The sequence below is a fragment of the Musca domestica genome, unplaced genomic scaffold (genome assembly GCF_030504385.1).
Source record: "Musca domestica strain aabys unplaced genomic scaffold, Musca_domestica.polishedcontigs.V.1.1 8, whole genome shotgun sequence".
NCBI classification, from domain to species: Eukaryota; Metazoa; Arthropoda; class Insecta; order Diptera; family Muscidae; genus Musca; species Musca domestica.
Window position 1 is genome coordinate 8,290,944 of NW_026712409.1, and position 23,417 is coordinate 8,314,360.

Genomic DNA, 23,417 nt, shown 5'->3' on the forward strand with positions numbered 1-23,417 from the left:
TCTATCAAATTTAAGTAGATTTTTATATGATTTCTTATACGTCATATGGAGTTTATTATAATACGCGTTTTTCAACAATTTTTTTGCAAATTTAAATACTTTTTCATTCAAAATTAGTTTGACAGTTCATTGTCCCAGCAGCTGTGTCGATAAATTTAAATTTAATGAAAAATAAGGGAAGAAAATTATTAGTTTGCAATGCTGCTCGAAGAAAAGAAAAGAAAGGGAACACTATGCTCTTTTTCATGTTTATTCACATCGAAAATCTTCTTATGTTTAAGAAATATTTCCATAACCTTTTAAATGTTCCAGAACCGCTCGATTTTCTCTTTATGATATCGAAAATAAGTAGATTCTTGCAGTTATTGGAATTGGAGCAAATGACATATAAGGAGCATGACATCTGTGCACCTTGAAAACAATTTCGTCACATTTGAAATTTGCTTTAAGGAAAGCAATCGTAAAAACCTAATTAATTATTCGTAACAACAGATTCCCTTTTTTCTTCGCGAAAACGCCAACTTCTTTCTACAGAAATATTCTCCCGAGAAATGCAACTTCTGTAAAACAAAAAATTATTAAATAATAACAAAATCGTTGGTACATTTTTTTGTTTTTTTTATTTCGTTTTTGAAAAAATAGTAAAAATTTTTCATTGTTTTTTAAAAAATTATGCAATTACGTTTTTCAATACACAATTGTAGTAGTAGGTAAGATTAAACAAAAAAAGTATAATGTAAAATTAAAAAATATATAATTATTTATAAATTGCTTGTTTTTGTTTTGTATGTTTTAGAAGTTACAAGAAAAAGTACAATTTTTTTTTTCGTTATATGATGGGGGGTGATAATGTTACAAAAAATACATAATCGGTTTCGAAACATTGGAAACACAAAAAAGGGGGAAAAATTGCACAAATATTAAACTAATAAAAGCATGGATTTTGTTAACGTTCTTGTTGTTTTGTTTTTGTTTAATAATAATTTGTCTATTTTATAAATGTTGTTGTAGTAGGAAAAAAGTTTTGAATTTTCAAAAGAAATTCGTACGTTTTGTTTTTTGTTTGTTTTGTAATGGGGTGTTGTTGTTGTTGGTGGTGATGACTTTTCTTAATTTTTTTTTTTTGTTTTAAAAGGCATTGTTTTTTGTTTTAGTCAAATCATATTGTTTAAGTATTTCGTTTTTGTTTTATTTTAATTGTTTTTTCTTTTGTTTCTTTACCATCAGAAGAAGTATGACAAAACAAATGACAAAAATATAATTATTATATTTATAAGAAAAAAAAAATATAATATTCTGTATACTTGTATGACATTCTTTCACTATATGTTTTTTGTTTTACTTTTTTTTGTTTATTTCATATAAAAATCATGATTTCTTTTTTTTTTTTTTTTTTTGTTTTGTTTTGTTTTAATAAACTCTTATGTTTCATTTCTATTTTATATAAATTTTATATGATATATGTTTGTTGTATGTGTATGTGTAGTATTTTCTTTTTTAAGTGTAAACTTGGCATCATTGTTGTTACAATTATATATATATATATAATTAATTAAATTTAAACTCAGCTTCGCTCCAACAAAAAGCAAAAATATTTAGCAACAACGACGCTTTTATGGAAAGAGGGAAAACAACAACTTCCAAAATAAAACTCCTGCTTAAATCACAAAGCATTTATGTAGCCCCCCACTGTTTTGGTGGTTGGGATGGTGACAAGAAATTTGTCATGTGATTGTGGTGGGTTTTTGTGGCAGTTGTTAAATACATTTGCATGTTATTGGATTGAGTTGGGCTCCTCTTCTTTTTGTATTATTTTATTTCGCTTATAAAAACTATTGAATTTTATTATTCTTATTTTTGTTTTGTTATTTGTTTTAAGGAAGCGCACGAAACAAGTGTCAATGTGTTTTGTGTATTCAGTAGATTTATTTGAATTTAATTCAAATATTTCACCATACTTAGTTTTGTTTCTGTTTTTGTTTTTCGTAATTTTCTTTCAATATTCTTCAGTGGGTTTTCGATGTCATTTTAGAATGTAATCAACTCAACAAATAGTCGACGAAGAAGGAATACAAAGAAATACAATAATTGGAGAATAATAATAATGAATTGATGGTAATTTGCTTGCAAAGTGGAAAGGGTAGGTGGAAGAGAGAAATAAAACATTGTCTTTTTGTTATGTTGCTGTTGTTGGTTTAGTTGTTATTTAACATCATAGATTCGTTTGCCGTTTTTTTTTGTCGTTTTATCCATTCTTCTTCCTCCTTTCGCAATAAATAGTAGATATTATTACACAGTATGTATTGTTAAGTATGCTTGTATGTATGTAAATATTTTGACAACCTTTCAGATTTTGACACCTTTTTCGCAAACAGCTTCATCTGTGAACTATTACTGCTGCTGCTGCTCTTGTTGTTGTTGTTGTTTAGTTTTTGGGTCCCCAAACCGATGTCATGGGAGCTGCTGATACTGGTGCACCACCTACGGCTGGAAAATCTTCTTGGGATTGAGTATTTGGTGCTGAGGCCTTGCCCTTCTTATCTTGGTTCGTCTTCTCCCATGGAGCATCCTTGATGATGAATCCATTTTCAGCACTATTGTTGCCGGGTAGGAAAGCACCAACTGTCTGTGGCTGAGGCGAGGGTGGCAAGTTTTCTAGATAGTCACGGGAATAATCTTCAGCCATATTGAGTATGGCTTCCTTGGCGTTTTCAACGTCCTCTTCCTTGCCAATAATGGTGACAGCATCCGGATTTGCCTTGGCCTCTTCAGGCGATGGGAATTTAATATCGACCTTTAAATAGCAACGAAAGAAATATTAAAAATTAATGTCAGGGCTTCCCAAAAAGTATCTCTCATGCCACACTTACCTTGTAATCTTCAATAAGCTTACGAATAGTCCGGCCACGTTGACCAATAATGTGAGAGTGGATACGGGTATCGATTTCAATCACCTCACGGTGTAGATTTTGCATTTCACCAACAATTTCCATGATGGCATCACGAGCCGCCTCAGCCTTTGCCTGATAGCCGGAGATGGTAATGGTGCTCTGATTGGGATCACCACGCTTGGGCAATGATATGTTGACGTCGTGATCTTTACGCAGTTTGTTGATGACGGCACCACGTTTACCAATCAACTTGGAATGGTATTCGGGATCAACATCGATCTGTAGTTGATAGGAGCGGAGCTCACGATCAGCACGATCGGCTTCGTACTCTTCGATCATTTTATCCAAAGCTTTCTTGGCCTCGGCCACATGAGCTGGGGTACCGGATACCTTGACGATATCCGATTTAGCTTCGCTGGGTGGCAATTCAATGTGAACATCGTAGGTGGACATAAATTCGCGTACATTGGCACCCTTGGGACCGATAATGGTGCGATGCAAGTCATAAGGAACGGTAAGCTCTTCGACGACAGGCACCAGATCGATGAGGGCCTGTTTGGCGGCATTACACTTGTCAATGTGACCGGTAATACGAATAATATCACATTGGCGCACTGGCTCGTCGGTAGCCACACCATCTAGGCTGCCATTGGTGCCGTTCTCCAAGCCCTCGACGGGTTCGGTGGCATCACGATCGGGGAATTTGATTTGTACATCGTGTTCCGTGGTCACCTGTTGGACCTTGAAACCACGTGGACCCATGATGGTGCGGTGCAAACGTTGTGGTATAACCACCTCAATTGTGACTTGTGCCTCCAGATCGGCCACGATTTCAGAGATGCGTTGTTTGGCAGCCTCAATGCAGTCCTTGGCACCCTTCAGTGTCACCTTATCCGAGTCTACGCCGGGTCTGGGGAATGATATCATAACACCACCGCACTCTTCGGTAATGCGATGCAAGATCTCACCACGCTTGGCCACGAAATGTTTGTGGTATTTGGGATCGACGGCGATTTCTCCCTCGGTAACCAAATCAATGTCCTTGATGATGGCCTCCAATTGCTCCTTGGCCTGTTTGACATTTTCTTCCTTGCCGATAATGGTGATGACCTCTTTGTCGGCATCGTCGGGTCCGGGGAAGATGATACGGGCATTGGTGGCATCGCGTATCTTACGAATGGAAGCGCCATTTTTGCCAATCAGGAACTTGTGGTGTTGTTGCTTGGCACGTACTTCGGCAGTGAAGGAAGCCAATTGGCGTTCATTGGCCAATTCCAGGAGTTGGGATTTAGCCTTGAGCACATCATCCTTGGGGCCGCGGATGGTAACCTTATCGCTCTTCGATTCGCTGGTGGGGAACTTGATGGACACACCTCCGCACTCTTCCATAATGGACGAAATCAGTTTGCCTCCCGTGCCAATAATGGAGTTGTAGTATTTGGGAGAAATTTGTACTTCCTCGGTGACGATGTCGGCCAACTCGTTTTGGATCTTCTGAATGCGTTCCTTGGCCTCAAGAACGTTCTCTTTCTTGCCGGTGATGACAATCACCTCGTTGGTATCACCCTCGGCAGGAAGATCGATCTTGGTCTGGGTCTCGTCACGGATTTTCTTGATGTTAGCACCACCCTTGCCAATGATAAACTTGTGGAATTGCTTGAAGATGGGCACCTCCTCGAAGTGCGACGACTCCTGGATCTCCTTGACCAACTTCATGAGATCCTTGTGGCACTTGTCCACCTCTTCCTTGGGACCACGCAGCTTAACAATGTCGGTGTTCTCCTGGGGTGTGGGAATCAAAATCATTACGTTCTTGTAACGGTCCTTGACTTCGCGGATCTTTTCACCCTTGGCACCAATGATCTGGCGATGCAGACGACGATCGATGATAACATCCTTCGATTTTTCATTTTCCAGTTTGTCGATTTTTTCTTGTAATTCAAGTTGAGCCTTCTTAACGCCATCCTTGGGACCTTCGATGCGTATATTGTTCTCGCCATCGCGCTCCTCAATGTTGATGTTAACGTTGAGTTCGTCCTTGAGGCGATTCACATTGGCTCCGGCCTTGCCAATGATATGCTTGTAGTAGGCCGGGTTCACACGCATCACAACAAAGGTGTAGTTCTGTTGGTAGTTGCTGACAATGTCGTTGAGATATGAAGCTGCCTTGTCGACATTTTCGGGATCACCCTCCAGCTTGATCTTGTCCTCCAGGCAATTGACGTTAACATTGGGGCAGTCTTCCTCCAGCTGCTTCATGTTGACACCCTTGCGGCCTATCACGTACTTGTGAATCCAGTGGGGAGCATCAATTTCGACCGACTTCACCGAATTAGCTTTCTCGTAGACCACGGTCAGGGCATGGCCCAAAGCTACTTGGGGACCACGCAATGTAATGGTCTCCAATGGCGAGTCCAGTGGAGGCATTTCTACCGAGACTCCAGTCAATTGAAGAATCTCAGCAATTGTTGAACCCTTGGGACCGATAACATAACGATGTTGGGCCTTGGCTACTTCCACGCTGACGGTAGAGCACTTCTTCTCCATTTCCTTGTAGATGGCTTCTACCTTTGCCTTGGCGGCGGCCACAGCATCCTTCTCGCCCATAATAACAATCTCATCCTTTTGCACCGACTGTGGCGGAACATTGACCTTGGCCCCGGTCTCCTCAATGATCTTGTTCAAATTCTCATTGTAGGGACCCACAATGAATGGATGATAGATCTTGGGCACCGAAATGCGATCCGACGACTTTTTATATTGCTCAGCCGACAACTGGCGAATTTCCTGTTCGGCCTTCTCAATGTCCTCCTTGGTACCGGCAATTGTTATAATATCGCTATCATCATTCTGATTGGGAATGGTGATCTTAGTTGCGGTGGCCTGTTCGATTTCGCGCAAACGTTTGCCAGCCTTACCCAAAATGACACGATGGTGTTCCTTGGGAATGGTGATGGAGCGGCTCGATTGGGTCGAGAAATGCATAAGAATTTTACGACGAGCATCGAGCAATTCGTTTTGTTTGCCCTTAATGAGGAAAGTGAGCGACTGGTTCTTGCCGCTGGAAATTTCAATTTGAGCACCAGTTTCCTTTGAAATTTGGAGGCAAATACGTTTCGATTCGCCTTCACCGAATTTTTCGGAATCAGTTGATTTGCGTTCCTCGCCTGCCAAATGTAGAACCTATTATGGAAAAGTGGAAAGGAAACGAGAGAGGACGGAATGAGGATTTTGAATTGAAAGGCACTGTTTTTTTTATTGGAGTGAGCCGTGTGGTGAAGTACGTAATATGGATGGGCTATGTTGATGCATAGGAAGACTATATTGATGCATTTGTTTTTAAGGTACCGGCCGAAACGTTGGAAGGGGAATATCAAAATTGAACTGAGCAGATGAGCCATTTGAAGCACACTTGCGGTCAACATTTGAAACAATATTCCGCAACGTACTACCAACTCAAATAAAGAGATCATGTGTTTTGGAGAAACATTCCTATAGCTCTTAAACATTCACCCTTTACAACCACAGTGTACCCTGACACCGTCATTTATTCTAAATTTGAACTTACATGAGTTTTTCTGGAGCTGGTTACACGCACACATGGTGGACCAGTGGTATTGCCAACTGGAGCAGAGGTGTTTGCTGGTAAAGCCGGGAACAAATCATCATAGCTAAATGCGGCATTGCTAGCGGTGCCATCGCTAGTGGTGCTAGTTGGTGTAGCTACCGATGTTGGGGATGATGGTGGCTGTTGTTCCGCTTGCTCTTGATAGTTGTTGGTGGTGGTGGTGTTGGTAGTAGTAGATTGTTGTTCTTGTTGTTGTTCAACGTTGATTGCTGCCGAAAAAAGAGGAAAAGTACAATTTTTGTTTTAGTTTAAGAGTTAGAAAATAAAACATAATATAAATGCTGTATGAACACTAGTTAATCCAAATGACATATACTATAACTTGTGATTTTTTCCATTTTTTTAAATATTTATTTCGGTTTTCTAAAAAATATTCATATTCATTCATGTTAGGTGGTGTATACCGCACTTAGGAACTGAGATTCCCTTTTTATCGATGTATATCGATAGTGTCAAATGTTATCTCTTTACCCAATGTATTAAAATTTTTTACCAAGCAATTGATATTAAATATGAAGGTATTTGTTTGTATCTTTATCTTTTTTACTATCCATTTTTTGAATATTCATTACTGTTTTCTAAAAAATACTAATATTCATTCATGTTAGCTAGTGTATATCGCACTTAGGAATTATTCTCTCTCCATCTGTAGTGAGATACTATTTTTATCGATGTATATCGATTATGTCAAATTTTATCTCTTTACTCAATGTATTAACCAAGCAATTGAAGTTAAATATAAAATTATTTGTTCTAAGTTATCCAAAGTTGTTATTTCCTATAAAATATTCATAATCGCTAGTGTATGCCGCACTTAGGCATTCTTTTCCTTCTTTAGTGAGAGATTCTCTTTTCATCGATGTTTATTGATAGTGTCAAAGTTTAGTCTATTTCATGATCTATTTAATCAATGTTTTACCATGTAATTGACGTTAAAAGTAAATCTTAAAGAAATTAATTATGGCAAAGGAGCTTTCATATGAACTTAACTGGGACAATAATGAATATGGTGATCAAGTTTATTCAATTAAAAAGTTTCAGTCAAAGAAACACACTACAGGTATTGATGTCATATAGTTTTAATATAAACCGATTAAAGTTCTTACCGTTAGATTCTTCCATTGCTGCTGCTTGCATTACTTAAAAAAAGAAAGAGAAAAGTCCTTTTTCGTTCCAAGTCGTTACAGTACCACTAAAATATAGAAATTAAATTCGATTAATAAAAATAAATAGTTTTTTTTTATTTTTTTTAGAAAATATAAATAATGCACAGGGAGAAAGTGTTTTCAAATACATTAACAATAAGTAACCATCGTCATCCATAACCACTTGATATCTGAGAAAAAATGTTTAAACAAGAAAGAAAAAAACATCAACATGTGCAGGCGACGGTGCTGCTTACGTCGTTACTGCAGCGACGCAACAATCTTGCCGGCAGCAGAATTTGCTGCTAGTAGGTATTTCAGACGAGCATCTCAATGGAGACCAACAGTTTCTATTGATATGTCAGGCCAGCCTTTAAAACTGATAAGGCACAGAGCCCAAATGATATGAAAAGTTATCAAAATGGGAAATGGATGCTTTGGAGACAAGGCAAATAGGGAGAGAGAGAAAATGGTTGTTCTTATCATTGTTCAAATTTTACTGAACATTTTCCCCCAACAAGTTCGGCCTGGGATGGCGGCGTGGTGGATGTTTGTGTATCAAAAACACATGTACCTATACAAATGGAATGATATGGACGGACTTGTGTGATGATGAATGATAAGAAAACATGAATTGGAAACGCAAGATCAATTCATTGACGACTATCATCACACATGCTCACTATCATTGAGAGCAGTTTGTTTGTCTGTCTTTCGGGAGGAAAAAATCTCAAGCACTAGATCTGTTTTTTAAGTATTATTGTTATTATTAAATAGACAATACCCAGGGGAATAGAAACGGTGACAACGAGACATTCATGTACAACACACTGGTGATTTTTCTTTTTTTTTTTTTTTCAAAAAGAAACGATTATGTTATGGTGTTGTAGAATAACAATAACAACAAATAAATTGACTTAATCTACACACTCTCAACTAGTAGTTCGCTAGCTAGCCAGTTAGCTGTACATGTGCGGCGTATGTTTTTTAGGCTTGTGTGGCAGCAGTGCTCTGCCTGCGCATTCGGCTATATTCTGTCGGATAGATGGATGGCTGGCTGGTGGTCGGTTGGTCTTTCGATTGCTGGCTTGGTCGTTGTATGCGTAAGTCTTGTGTTGACACACATTTTTCTGCTTTGAAAAATCGTGTGTTTCAATAGCAATGCGAGAAGGAAATGCGGGAGGAAAGCGGGCATGGATCAAGCATACCAACAAACCATCAAATAGGTGGGCAAAGTAAAAGCAAGTTCTTTAACAAGGAGGAACTGGTCGGACAAAAAAAAAAAAAACAAAGAATCTAAAAAGCAAACAATTTTGTACCTATTGAGAAAAGAAATGATGATGGTAGGTACAAGTGTTGTGAGTTATGATTTAAAGTTATCAAAATTCAAACTTTATGAAGTGATCACGTCCCATATTCTTATCAAATTTCCAGAAAAAAATACCTATACACAGCACTGAATTGACTGAATACCATAAATAATTCTGGTATAAAAAAGCTAGACCCCTCCCTTAAAACGAGTGCCAACGGATACCAAAGCATATTCTATTCATAGATCTAGCTTCATACTGAAATACTATTCTGAAATAGAGATACGTTTTTTTTTTCAATTTTAAACTGAAATAAGGTAATTAAAGAAATGAATAAAAAGGCTCTAATCTCTAAAGCATAGAACTTTAAATCAGTTCTCGAATATCGAAGTTGCATCGAGGAGAACATCAACTTGTAGTTGAAGAAGTTACTTTATTGAATAAATATGTACAGCTTTTCCGTGGCGGTTTAAGGACCTGATATTAGCTATAAAAGGGGATTTTTAAACTGTTATATTTTTGGTAACATTGTAAGGCGATTTTACAAACCAACAACACTTGCAGATCATTGAATTATATGATCAAAATTGGTGATCTGTTAAGAAAGTTCACCGCATGCTTTTTCCGTTTTATCGTCAGTTTAGTCGATCCTCATTTTTGGCTCAATGGCTAGGTATATAAGCCGAATTGTCGATTTTGGAGTGAAGATCAGCCAGAAGCATTGCAAAAGCTACTAACGCATTCAAGAAAAGTCACAGTTTGGTGTGATTTATGGACGGGTAGCATCAATTGCACAATGCCTCTAAACTTTTTTGTGGGTCTATGTTAAAGCTCATGTCTTTACAGACGAGCCCGCCTCAATCGATGCATTGAAATACGACATTGAAGCATCAAGTCGTGAGTTACCGGTCGAAATATTGAAAACAGTATAGCAAAATTGGACTAGGCGGATGAACTAGTTGAGGTGCAGTCGCGGTCAACATTTTCATCTGCATACATTAGTTTATAAAGTAAAGGTTTCAAGTATTTTCCTAAATTTTTTCATACCCTCCACCATAGTATGGAGGCTATATTAAGTTTGACATTCCGTTTGTAACACCTCGAAATATACATTTTATACCCCACAAAGTATATATATTCTTCATCAGCATAAAATTCTATTTGAATTTAGCGATGCCTGTCCATCTGTGGAAATCACTCTAGATTCCGAACAAAATGAAGTAGGTTGATAAAATTTTACTCAAATGTAAATTGTGTCTGCAGGACTTTTGGTATTGAAAATGGGCCATGCAGGTCCACGCCCGATATTCGCTATTTCGATGATTTGAGCGTCATTATTCTCCGGAATTGTTTCAAATTTGGTATTTGAAGTTCGTAATTGATACTACACCCTAAGACAGAAAATTGTCTGTGCAGGTCCACGTTTTTGTGTTGCCCCCATATACGCACCTCCCGATATTCGGCATTTTGATGATTTTAGCGACATTATTCACCGGAATTGTTTTAAATTTGGTATTTGAAGTTCGTAATGGATACTACAGCTTAAGACAGAAAATTGTCTGTGCAGGTCCACGTTTAGGTATAGCCCCCATATAACAGTACCTCCCAATTTTCGGTATTTTGGTGATTTTAGCGACAATATTCACCGATTTTTTTTTTCAAGCTTCGCATTTGAATATTGTAATGGCTTATGACAAAAGTTTCCTATGCTACATTCGGTATTTTTAAAAATTTATCAGAACTTAATGGATTTTTTTTTGAAAATAGCCAAATCCTATACATATGGTGGAGTGTATTCAAAGTTCGACCCGGCTTTACAGCTTTGTTACTTGTTATTTTTTAAATTCGAAAAGTTTTTCCTAACATCCTTATTGTGGCGGCGAAATTTCTCCCACCGTTGAAATACATTTGGATGCACCAACATGAGAAAGTGCTAATTCATGAGATATGAGATGAGAGATATATTTATAATATTTACGTGGAAATGTAATTCGTTCCAGTTTCTTTGCTAAGATGTATGTTACTAATCATTACCTCCCTCCGTGGGTGTTGTTAAAATATAATGTTAGTATAAAATTAATTCATATTTCAAATAAATACTTACTGTACTGTAAAATCCAATAAATCCGGCCTATTTGTTTTCTACCGTGGAAAAATCCAGTTTGATAACTTGGCGTATATTCTAAAATAAAGAAATTGAAGATATTTCCCCAATTAGTATTGAAACTTAAAAAAAAAACTTAGGATACATTTACGGATCTTCTTCGGCACTTGTTATTGCAAGATCAATGGCGGAAAAGAATTTCATCACTGTATTTTATTTTCTAGTATAAACATCATTTGTGTGTGGCTTGACAGCAAAGAGTGGCTTGTGGTCGTCAGCCTCTCCAATAAAAGGAGATAAGCTATTCAAAAATCAAATAATTCAACTTTGTAGATACAATTTGTGTACTGTTATTTGTTGATGGAGCAGCTGCTGCTGCTGCGTTGGCAGTTACTGCAAATAATGCTTGATGTGACGTGCCAATGAAGTATGAAATGGGAAATGAAATGGCCTTCCCACCAATCAAATCACACAGCAGTAGGAACATGCATGTCGTAGGCAAGATCCATTTCTATTTTAAAGAAGAAGAAAAAAACATGATAAAAATTCCCTCATCTCTAACTGCACACAACAGATGAAAGGAAATTCATGGCATCGCAAGAAGTAACTGGTGACTGAGCAACAGTCGTGGCAGAGCCACCATTCATTACAAATTGTTAGTAGTACGTGAACAAATACACACACCCACAGTCACAACTCTCTCGTCTCGTACACGCATTCATGCACATGTACACAACACACCGACCGACCACTCGATCATGTGTAACTCGAAGTAAGCGATTTCATGCAGCAGAGGCAGCGCCAGCGGCATACTGCAGCAAACATCACAATTAAGTTGGAAATGCCACAAAATAAAAAAACAGGGAGAATGCAAGAATTTTCAATTCCATTAAAATATTACTTCTTCTTTTTGTTGTGTTTGGAATTCATTTTGCATATATTTAATTAATTAAATGCACACGTTCGTTTGTCCCTCAGATTGTTGATTTGTGGTTACATTTGTAAATTTACAAATCTCACACATCTATCTAACGTGGAATATAATAATTAAGAATTAAAACAAAATGGAAAAAATATGAGTTTCCTCTGCAATAGCCAAGAAGAAAAACTCGAACAACACAAATACCAAAAATGTGAACTAGAAAATAAAGAAAAAAAAAAAACGTGTTTTTCGTCGTATTGTGGACTTTCGTCGTAGTAGCCGCCACCGTCGTTGTTGTTGATGTGTGGTGCAAAGACAGATTATGACTGACTGCACGTTGGCAGACGAGCAGCAGCAGCACAAAAATCTGCAGCGCAAGAAGAAAAATGTTCGCTGGCATATTTTTCGAATTGGTTCCTATCACAACAACGATGAACAACTTTCAATGAGAATTATATAAACTTATGCTTGGAGTAAACTTTAGTATTGCATTTTTTCACGCTTTTTTTCAACACATTTGGAATTATTATCAATCAATTTGGACTTGGTCTTCTGGCTTTTTCTGTCGCGCTCTGCTTAAGAAAGACGACCTGAATTGTGCCTGACTGCCTGCCATCATTGCCTTTCTTCTTCGTAATCTTTGTTTTCTGTGTGGTGTGCTTCACTTAATTCTCTTTTCGTGCTCTGGGCTCTTCTTTATTTGTAAAACGCCAATACCGACCACAAATTATGTTTATATTTTCAAATTGGGGTTTTGTTCACAACGTTTATGTGTCAAGAATTTTTATTAAATACAGGAAATTAATTAAAATATTAACCAAGAGAAATGTAAAATGCAACAACAAATGCCGACCCGCACAACCGAATTTACCGACGTCAAGCAAAGTATTGGAGAAATATGCTCTAAATGTCAACGTCAACAAAGTTTGACATTTCGTACAACTGAAAACGTGGCCTCCTGAATTGACAACTTTATATGGTTGCCAGATTGTTGAAAAACAACCGAGATAATAAAACAGTTAGTTGCTATCGTAACGTAACGCAGAGTGACGAAAATCTTCAGGATTAGCAGTATCTATCATGGTACAATGATATCAAGGTAGGGCTATGAAACCATATGATTTTTATTTTTTTATTTTTTTGGCTTAATATGTCATCTTTATTTGTTTATGTATGTGTTTTATTTTCAACAACAAAAAATTTGTTCAGAAAACATTCAAATTTGGGTGTTTTCAAAATGTTCATTTCAACGCATGCATCGACAAAATCTAGAGTTCTGTAGCGAAATAATCCTTTAGAGATATATAGTACATGATTTTGAAAAGAAGTGTTGACCTTTCATTCAGTTATCGCGTTTTTCAATTATTTATTCAAAAGAAATGCAACAAGTTGTTTGATTTTTTATTGTTTTGATACTAATTCTGACATTACAAGCCAAACAGGTAGACCTCTATACTTGCAATTTTTTCAAAGTTGACCTACCTTCTCTTCATTGTACCATGCATGGTATCTATTATATATATATAAAATAAGCAATCATATACAGAGTGAGATGAAAAAACTGCAAAAAAATCAAACGCTATAATTTTTAATTTTTTTTTAATTGAATGATTTTTAGTTGAATGAAAGTGAATGATTTTTAATTGAATAAAACAAATAATGTCGGAAATAGCATCAACATTTAGAATAGGTTTAGATTTGTGGATTTAAAATAAATACGTCCGTGAGAAAATATATTTTTTTTTTTGGTAAATCTAGTTGAATAGATCAACTACAGGAGGCTAAAATTGAATCAAAAAAATTATTTTCTGCTTTAGTTGAAACTTTAAAAATAATTTAATTTTATTTTACTATATTTATATCAATTAGGCTGTTAATTGATAATTAACTTTAACATTAATACCGACAAAAAAATGTCTTATGAAACTTGTCTCATTTCCTCCACCTCCTCTTTGCCTTTGTTCTTTTTTGCTAAAAAATGGATAAAAAGAAATAACTTATTTATATTGATTTTTGCAGTAGTTAAAGTCATATTTACTTCCTGTTTTGAATATCAAATTTGTAATAGTTCCTAGAGGATATTCCACAAATATTGCTACAATGAGAGCCACAATTGCAGTTAACACAAAACCCAACAGGGTTTGACTCAACTGAAATATACAAAATTGATATATTGATTTTACATTTTCAAAACATCTCCTCTTTCTTTTTGTTAATACATACCACATAGAAAACGCTTAAATAGATTGGTTGACGATAAAATCCAAGTAATATTCTCAAAACATTGGCATGCCACAGATACATTTGAAAGGTTAACCTTCCCAAAAAACGAAAAGCTCGCATGTTGACTAAATCATAAGCAATCCCTGAAAATATAAAAGTCACAATAAAACAGCTGACATACTGCAATCTCATGAAAATGTGTAAAACAACGCTTGGCAACATTGATATGACAAAATTCTTTGTTTCTTCAAAATTGAAAGAAAATTGTTTTGTTCAAAATTTTAAAATGTTTTGTCAAAAATAAATAGATTTTTATATGTTTTCTTATTCGACACAAATCGGAGGTTGTTAGGATATGAATTTTTTCAATTCCGAAATTGGTTTGACAGTTCATTGTCAAAGCAGCTTTGTCGATGCGACTACCTGTATTCTTCTATCATGTAAGCATGACAAAATTATACTGATGTTGATGTGACACACAGCTGCTGGTACCATGAGCTATCAAAACATTTTTGAAATTCTAAATTTTGAATGAAAACTTTTTTTAAAAAAAAGAGTGAAATTTGTTAAAAATCACATACCAACATCTGAACGTCATCGTATAGAAAATCTTTTAAAATTCATTTATATTTAGAAATATGTTTGACATACTAATGTTCGCGAGTGTTGACGCAAATACCTGACAACATGTCAAAATTTTTAGAATGTTTTTTCAAAAGTAAGGATATTTTTATAATATTTCTTATACGACGAAAATCGGAGGATTTTATGATATGCATTTATTAACAAGTTTTAAAAAAATTGAATAATTTTTCATTCAAAAATTTAAATTTCAAAATAGATTTGACAATTCATTGTCCCAGCAGCTGTGTCGATGTGAATACTTGTATTCTTCTACCATGGTGTAAACACTGCCTTATGAAATTATGACTTACACTACGTTTACATCCTTTAATGTTATAATATTTTATGGCAAATTAATCATGTTACATTAATTATCTGCTCAAAAGGACGTATAAACTGCCAATTTATGGGAATTAATACTTTTTACTTACATCCAAATTTTAGTACCATACTCATAATGGCAACTCCACCAAATACTGTCCACATATTTCGAAATAATGCTGAATACAGCGATTTCCACAAGGAAGACTCCTCCATCTTTTCGGAATAGAATAAAAGTCCACTGAACATAATACCATAACCTACTATGTGCAGAATCAGCAAAAATGGTATTTGAACTTTCAGAACGTTCATATACTGTTCACATTTTTTCTTTAACTCTTGAAAACGGGAAGAATTTGAATATATTTCAGCACAAATAATGCCCACCAAATAACCACCTAAATTACAATAAAAAGGGAAGTAGGTTTTCAAATATGATTCGGAATTTTGAAAATATAAATATCGATAATATCTGTAACGAAAAATAAAATTTATGAAAAAGGAAGAAGTAAGAAATGTAAAATGGCGGACATACTCTGGATGGGCACGAGGAAATGCTTGAAGGTCATAGATATATGTAATGAGTCCTGGCACCAATAGTGCACATAAACCAAGTAGAATATATACATATATCTTGGTCCCCTTGAATCTGAAAGGAATAGTTTTTTTTTTTAAATAAAATTTGACATTAAAATGCAGGGAGTGTGAAAGGAAATTTTATTTGACAGGTAGATGCATCAACGCTTGAGAAAATTGAAATGTCAAAAATGTTTTTTTTTTTTTCACCCATAGGTAGATTTTTATATATTTTCGTATACGATGCCAATTGAAGATTATTATAATATACGCTTTTCAACAATTTTTTTGAATAATTTTTCATTAACAATTTTTAATCACAAAATTGGTTTGACAGTTAATTGTCCCGTCAGCTGTGTCGAAGCGCCTACATGTATTCTTCGACATAAGTGTTGAAGTAAGTTTGTACTTACTGAATCGAGTGGATTTAAACTTGAATTCCATTGTGTGTACCTCAAATGAAATCGACATTCAAATCCAGTGGATTACAATTGATAAAAAATAGAATTGACATTTGAAATCCACCGAGTTTATTAATGGTATGTTCCAGAACTGCAAGAATGTAAAAGTTTTCACTAGGATAACCGATTTTCCTTTTATGACATCGAAAACAAATTGCGAAATTAGTATATTCTTGCAGGTTCTGGGACAGAGCGTATGTGTGTACCGCGTTTTGGTTTGCTTTTTGACATGGCAGAAGAATAAAGGTAGGGCATCAATGCTTGGTAATATTGATATGTCAAAAATTTAAAACTTTTTGACAAAAATTAGTAGATTTTTATAGGGTTTCTTATTTTAAAATTCATATTAATATTTCAATAATTTAATATTTAAATTTCAATAATTTTTCAATTCCAATATTGGTTTGACAGTTCATTGGCCCAACAGCTGTGTCCATGCGACATCTACCTTAATTCTTATAGCATGCTTTGTGACTTACTTTGATGTTAAAATTAAAACAATTAGATAAAGTTCGAACAATTGGCAATCTGCAGCTAAATACCATGTTTGATGAGCACACTAGAAGAACAAGCAAAGTTTAAACACACAATCATTTTTTATGACTGCTACATATATAGTTGTTAAATGGCTATTAAGGCGTGAGTACATAAACAGCTTAAAGTCTTTGCATTGCAAATTTTGTGACATTTCATAAAGTGATTACAGAGCCGCACTAAAATCCTGCCGTCGTTTTCCATTATAATTTGGCATTAATATGCCTATCCATGACTTCAAGCTTTTTATGTATTTGCATCTTTAAGGTGTGAGTACACAAACAGCTTGAAGTCTTTGCATGTCATATTTTGTGACATATCATAAAGGGATTCCAGAGCCACACTCGATTATAATTTGATATTAATATGCAAAGCTGCTTATGTACCCTCACCTTTACTTACACTGTCTTCCATCATAAAATTATTTATCATAAAGATATTTTTCCACCAATTTCTAGAACAAAAAGCACTTTCAGCTTCAACGATATGATTCCACATTGGTCCATCGCCCAAGTGCTTCAATATGGCGGCATTGAAAAGTATTAGGAAAGCCAGTGAGGGTAGAAATCTAAATGAAATATGTTTGATTATAACAAATATATCTAAAACAAAGAAGGTTTAATGAATGTGTTTACATTGTAATGATTCATAATTTAGTTATCAAATGTAATTTCGGTTAGAAGGCAAACTTAAGGTGAGAATACATAAAAGGTAGGATAAATTCAATCCCTAATGGTGAAAATGCATAAAACGATTTTTTTTTGACAGGATCAAAAAAGCGTAGGGCCAAAATCGAACTAAGTCAACCTAAAACTACTTTGTTCATCTACCATGGTAGAAGAATGTAGGTAGATGCAACAACGCTTGGGTACATTGATATGTCAAAATTTTTTAAGTGCTTTGTCAAAAATAACTCGATTTTTATATGTTTTCTTATACGACGCAAATTGGAGGTTGTAATGAAATGTATTTTTTTTAACAATTTTTACAAATTTCAATAATTTTTCATTCACGATTTTCAATATCAAAATCGGTTTGACAGTTCATTGTTCCAGCAGCTGTGTCGATGCGACTACCTGTATTCTTCTACCATGTCATCTACGAACAAGCCAGCCGTTGACTTACGCCAGCCAAATATGAGCTTTATATATTTCCACCATTAGCAAGTCAAAATGTATATGACATCTTGTCGTTAAATATGGAATAATGATAATAGAAGAATACATGTAGATGCAGCAACGCTTGGGAAAATTCAAATGCCAAAAATTTTAAAATGATTTTTCAAAAATAAGTTTTTTGATATATAAGGTTATTATGATGTGCATTTTCAACAATTTTAACGAATTTGAATATTTTTTCATTCATTATTTTCAATTTTAAAATTCATTTGACAGTTCATTGTCCCAGCAGCTGTGTCGATGCGTCTACCTATATTCTTCTACCATGAATAATAATCGTTAAAATACATGCTCACTAAAATTTCGATAACAAACCTTAAGTAACGATGAAAAAATGCATGCAAGTAAACCAATATACATTTACTGCACTTTGTGTTCGGTGAAATGGGTTTTTCTTGGTCGAATTTGAGTTTCAAGAAAAATCCCGTTAATACGAAAAATATCTGTATAAGCATACCGCCATTTTGAAATAGTATCGTTGCAGGATGTTTCATACTGTTTTCAATAAATAACGGATTTTCTATGGCCGATCCCATGAGAAGCATCACTACATGAGCAACTATCACGCAAAACATTGCAAAGACCCTAAAGAAAAACGTAAATTGGAATTCTTCACTCCCAGCACTGGACGAAGTAAGTTTTTTGTAATTTCTCGGAATAGAGAACGAAGTCAACAATGTGGTACCTAAGATAAAATGAAACTAGTTAGGATTATTCATCAGATGTGTATACAAGACCATGGTAGAATTAAGATGGTAAAGTTATGCAAAGATATGTTTACAATATTTTCAAAATTATTCATTTGACAACATCTCATTGTAAAAATATATATTTATAAATCCACCACTAAAATCAGAGATGGATGGAAAACTTGTTTTAATACAGTGAAATTAGACAAATTACAGAAGATGCAGAGATGGGAATAATCATTTGAAAAGACTTTACCTTCTTAATTTTACCATGACAAGGCCATTGAATGCGAAATATGACGTGTTTTCATACAATTTTTCATGGTAGAGGAATATAGGTAGACGCGTCGACACAGCTGTTGGGACAATGAACTGTCAAACCAATTTTGAAATTAAAAATGTTGAATGAAAAATTATTTAAATTTATAAAATTTGTTGAAAACGCGAATTACAATAACCTCGGAATGACGTCGTATAAAAAAACATATAAAAATCTACAATCAATGTTCCCAAGCGTTGATGCATCTACCTGTATTCTTCTGCCATGCCATTTTTTAACGAATTAATCCATGAAGAAGTTTTTTTACTTTATTTGGATTTACTAACGGTACAATCAAAAAGGTAAAGTCATGCAAACCTATGTTTACATTTTTTCAAAATTATTCGTTTGACAACATCTCATTATCAGAATTTGTATTTATAAATTCATTGAACATACACAAATAAAGCAAAAAGTATTTTTTTCATGACAGTATTAGTTGAAAAGTTCTACCGATCATGGTAGAAGAATAAAGGTAGATGCATCAACTTTTTAAAATGTTTTGTCAAAAATAAGTAGATTTATTTTTGTTTTCTTATACGTCGCAAATCGGAGGTTTTTATAATATGCATTTTCCATAATTTTTTACAAATTTCAATAAATTTTCTTTTAACATATTTAATTCCAAAATCGGTTTGACAGTTCATTGTCCCAATAGCTGTTTCGATGCGACTACCTGTATTTTTCTGCCATGAATCCAATACTTCGCATTTCTTATCCTTGATTTGAAAACTTACTTACCTATGGTGTCTAATTTTTTCTTGTAGTAATCCTCGCCTATTTTTAAATGTTCCGAACTTTTCTGGCGCTTTATATGATAATCATAAATCGTTGAGACAACATTGAGTATTACAAAAAGTGCCAACACTGAATAAGCGAACACTTCCAAATATCCTTTAATAAAAGAAAAGATTATATAAATAGTATGTATATAATATATAATAGTATGTACATATATATAAAGAGTATGTGTAAATTTAATATACTTTGTATGTGTTGATATTTTTGGATTGATGACAATCAAAATAGCTTTGTTTTTGAAAATGAAACCATTTTAATCTGATCAATAGAGTTAAGGTAAGAATACATAAAACCCCTTTTTGACTGGCTTCTTCGGAGAAGAACAAAGGAGAGTAGGGCGAAAATCGAACTAAGTCAACCTAAAATTTCTTTGTTGACTTCTTCGTAGAGGAACAAAGCAAAGACATAGAAGTATGAAGATAGGACAAGACAGAGCAAATATATGGCAACCCTGTGAAAATACCTCTATTGTTATGATATCATAACAACATAGTTTCCAATGTTAATTGATTTAAACCGCTAAGGCAATATACACATTTTGGAAAAGGTCTATGGAATAGAATGTTGAAGCCAAAATTTGGGATTTTTCTAATTTCTATTTGTCATTCGTTTCCGTAACGCAATGTATGTAGACACAAATCATTTCCTCCAAATGCATTTTGACTAGTCTTTACCATTTTAGGTCTTTGAACAAAGGAGTTTTAGGTTGACTTAGTTCGATTTTGGCCCTAGGCTCCTTTGTCCCTCTACGAAGAAGCCAGCCGATGACTTAAGCCAGCCAGAAAAGCGTTTTATGTATTCTCACTTTAAGTCACCGGTTGGCTTCTTCGTAGAGGAACAAAGGAGTTTTAGGTTGACTTAGTTCGATTTTAGCTCTACGTTCGTTTGTTCTTTCACATAGAAGCCAGCCGATGACTAAAGCCAGTCAAAAAGCGTTTTATGTATTCGCACCTTAAGGCTACTTTGAAATTAATATACCAAATCTAAAAATGACAAAAATATAAGTTATGTTACCTGTCTTTGTTGTCGTCTCAGGCGAATTACAATATTCAACAAAAGTTCTCAATGTCAAATTGTATTTTCTTTGAAATATAACATTGGCGCATCTATTCAAGAGGTCACCATCATTTATGACATTTTGATCCTTTGATTTCGATTCATAAATTCTCTGATAGTATTGTATAACCTAGAAAAAAATACCCTTAAGGAGGAATGTAAATACAACTACACAGATAAATTACACTTACCTCATCATATCTCGTCAAACCACGACTGTTGTTGACGATCTCATGTTCACGGACATGTGAAGAGTTCTTCAGCAATTCCTTGCACCGATCAACACAGATGCCCATGAATATATAATCGTGTCGGTATCTGTTATAGGTGTCTTTGGAAATTTCTTCAATTTGAAACCACAATTCCGAGTCATCCGCTTCGATTTCGGCAAATAATAAACAATACGAAGAAGGTGCCACTGATCGGTCGAAACATTCGTCATATTTGTCTAATGTATGCAAAGGAGGTAACCGACGATAGGTGGTAACTGTAATGTCAAAATTTGGTAGTTGAACACAAATTTTAATTACGAATAGCTGAGTGCTTCTGTTAAGGTGTAAGTACATAAAAATCTTGAAGTCATGGCTAGGCATATTAATGTAAAATAATAATGGAAAACGACGTCAAGATTTAGGCTCTGTAATCCCTTTATGAAATAAAAAAAATATGCCCAGCCATGACTTCTAGCTTCTTATGTACTTACACCTTTAGGGTGGAAATACATAAAGCGCATATTTGGCTGGCTCCTTCGTAGATGAACAAAGGAGTTTTAGGTTGACATAGTTTGTTTTTGGCCCTAGGCTCCTTTGTTCATTTCAGAAGAAGCCAGCGGATAACTAAAGCCAATGAGGTAAGCGCTTTATGTATTCACACCTTTAGGGTGGAAATACGTAAAGCGCATATTTGGCTGGTTTAAGTCATCGGCAGGCTTCTTCGTAGATGAACAAAGGATTTTTAGGCTGACTTAGTTCGATTTTGGCCCTAGACTCCTTTGTTCATTTCCGAAGAAGCCAGCCAGATAAGCGCTTTAGGTATTCCCACCTTCACACTTTTAGTTCAACACAAATTTTAATTAAGAATCATTTGACTGCTTCTGTTATTTTTTAAAAATTATTTTTTTATATATTTTTTTAAATTATTTTTTTATATTTTTTTAAATTATTTTTTATATTTTTTTTAAATTATTTTTAAAAAAATTTTTTGACAGATTTTTTTTTTATTTGCCGTTGATGTCGTTTATTACACCGCACTCACTGTTTGTTTCGGCTTGAATATTTGTTACTGCAATGATGGCAATTATGAGCAGTGCGAAATTTAACCGCCGTAACATATTGAATATCGTCCTACTTCAAACCGACTCAATACTGAATTAAATTACTTTACTGAGCATCATTTGAGTTTTCAAATGAAAAAGCTATTGATCGCCGATTTTTTTTGCACGCACTCATCTTGAATGACTTCTAAGTTTTTTTTATAATTATTGATTTGCTAAACAGTCGTGTTATTAGACATGCAAAGGAAACTTTACAATCTTGTCAAACAGGGAACCCATAAATGTATACAAAGTGTTCGACGGCATTGCTGTAAAACAAGGCGATCAAAGTATCCATCGATCCACTCAATAAATTCTAGTTCCATAAAAATATTTTATTGGAAGAGGCAAAGTTTATATATTTAATGTGACCAGCAGAATTGCGCCCTAGTACATTCATACATACAAACATACGCATTTTAGATTGTTGTCTATACGACAAAGATGAAAGGGTATAGCTGTAGTGATTTAAGTAAACGAGTTTATTATAATAAATAATAAGTTTAAAATATTCATGTATTTACTGACGCATAATGTTGATGTATGTGCTGATAGTATCCGTGTCATATGGTCTGAAATGTAAGCAGAAAAATGTGTACGGAAAAGTCATGGCAGAATTTAAAGTCACATTTGCCAAATCGGTAATAGCAACACTTGTCCATATATTTGGAACTCATCCATGCTATAATAATTACAAGGTTAAAACAAAACTACTACAAATCGTGGACAATACTTTACAGTGTAAGCCTGAATACATTTTTTCCTTATGGCCCAATTTTAATGCCAAAACATATAAGTGTACTGTTAAATCCATGGTAGAACTAAGAAGGTAAAGTCGTGTAATCATATGTTTTCCATTTTTTTAACTTATACATTTGACAACATCTCATTGTCAAAATTGATATTAATAAATTAATTGTATACACACAAAAAAGCATTGAAATTTGACAAGGTAAATTACAGAAAATGCACAGCTGGGAATGCTAATTTGAAATGAGGTTTCCTGTATTTCATTATACCAAGGTTAAGTCATAAATTTCGAATTTTAAGAAGACTCATCATTTTTTTACGTATAATCAAAGGAATTTATAATAATAATATAATAGAGGAATAAATGAGCTTTAGGTTTACTTAGTTCGATTTTGCCACCACGCTCCTTTCTTCTTTTCCGAAGAAGCCAGCCGATGACTTAAACCAGTCAAAAAAGCTTTTTATGTTTCTCACTTTAACGCGAAAATGAACACCATGGTAGAATCAAGAAGAATAACATCAAATTTTAAGGTGCAAGTACATAAAAGGCTTGAAGTCAAGGCTAGGCATATT

At 34.6% G+C, this 23,417-nt stretch overlaps 2 protein-coding genes across 3 annotated transcripts; both read right to left on the reverse strand.

Moving 5' to 3' along the window:
- Positions 1–601: 601 nt before the first annotated feature.
- On the reverse strand, positions 602–12,935 carry LOC101897944 (vigilin). 2 transcript variants are annotated; one of them, XM_005174767.4, is made up of 6 exons: positions 12,872–12,935; positions 11,079–11,156; positions 7,626–7,711; positions 6,460–6,728; positions 2,871–6,074; positions 602–2,794 (listed from the first exon to the last, which is right to left on the reverse strand). In XM_005174767.4, the coding sequence occupies exons 3-6, from the start codon at positions 7,654–7,656 to the stop codon at positions 2,426–2,428; spliced, it is 3,873 nt and encodes a 1,290-aa protein (XP_005174824.1). In that variant the 5' UTR covers positions 7,657–7,711; positions 11,079–11,156; positions 12,872–12,935; the 3' UTR covers positions 602–2,425. The 2 variants fall into 2 exon arrangements, with proteins under 2 accessions (XP_005174824.1, XP_058986907.1); XM_059130924.1 differs by lacking the exon at positions 12,872–12,935 and adding an exon at positions 12,819–12,843.
- An 878-nt stretch (positions 12,936–13,813) lies between these two features.
- Positions 13,814–22,197, reverse strand: LOC101893618 (nose resistant to fluoxetine protein 6). The gene is made up of 12 exons (XM_005174834.4): positions 22,037–22,197; positions 20,974–21,269; positions 20,741–20,912; positions 19,667–19,819; positions 18,233–18,602; positions 17,142–17,307; positions 16,685–16,764; positions 15,704–15,817; positions 15,279–15,640; positions 14,224–14,366; positions 14,039–14,150; positions 13,814–13,971 (listed from the first exon to the last, which is right to left on the reverse strand). The coding sequence occupies exons 1-12, from the start codon at positions 22,110–22,112 to the stop codon at positions 13,919–13,921; spliced, it is 2,097 nt and encodes a 698-aa protein (XP_005174891.1). The 5' UTR covers positions 22,113–22,197; the 3' UTR covers positions 13,814–13,918.
- Positions 22,198–23,417: the final 1,220 nt, after the last annotated feature.

What these genes read in the sequence shown, in the direction of transcription:
- LOC101897944 (XM_005174767.4), bottom strand. Translation starts at nt 7,656, where the DNA reads ATGCAAGCAGCAGCAATGGAAGAATCTAACG. An exon ending in CCAGCTCCAGAAAAACTCAT is followed by an intron (nt 6,075 to 6,459) that starts GTAAGTTCAAAT and finishes TTTCCATAATAG; the next exon opens with GTTCTACATTTGGCAGGCGA. An exon ending in AGCTTATTGAAGATTACAAG is followed by an intron (nt 2,795 to 2,870) that starts GTAAGTGTGGCA and finishes TGCTATTTAAAG; the next exon opens with GTCGATATTAAATTCCCATC.
- LOC101893618 (XM_005174834.4), bottom strand. Translation starts at nt 22,112, where the DNA reads ATGTTACGGCGGTTAAATTTCGCACTGCTCATAATTGCCATCATTGCA. An exon ending in GAAAAAATTAGACACCATAG is followed by an intron (nt 18,603 to 19,666) that starts GTAAGTAAGTTT and finishes ATTTTATCTTAG; the next exon opens with GTACCACATTGTTGACTTCG. An exon ending in ATTTTATGATGGAAGACAGT is followed by an intron (nt 16,765 to 17,141) that starts GTAAGTAAAGGT and finishes TTGTTCTTCTAG; the next exon opens with TGTGCTCATCAAACATGGTA.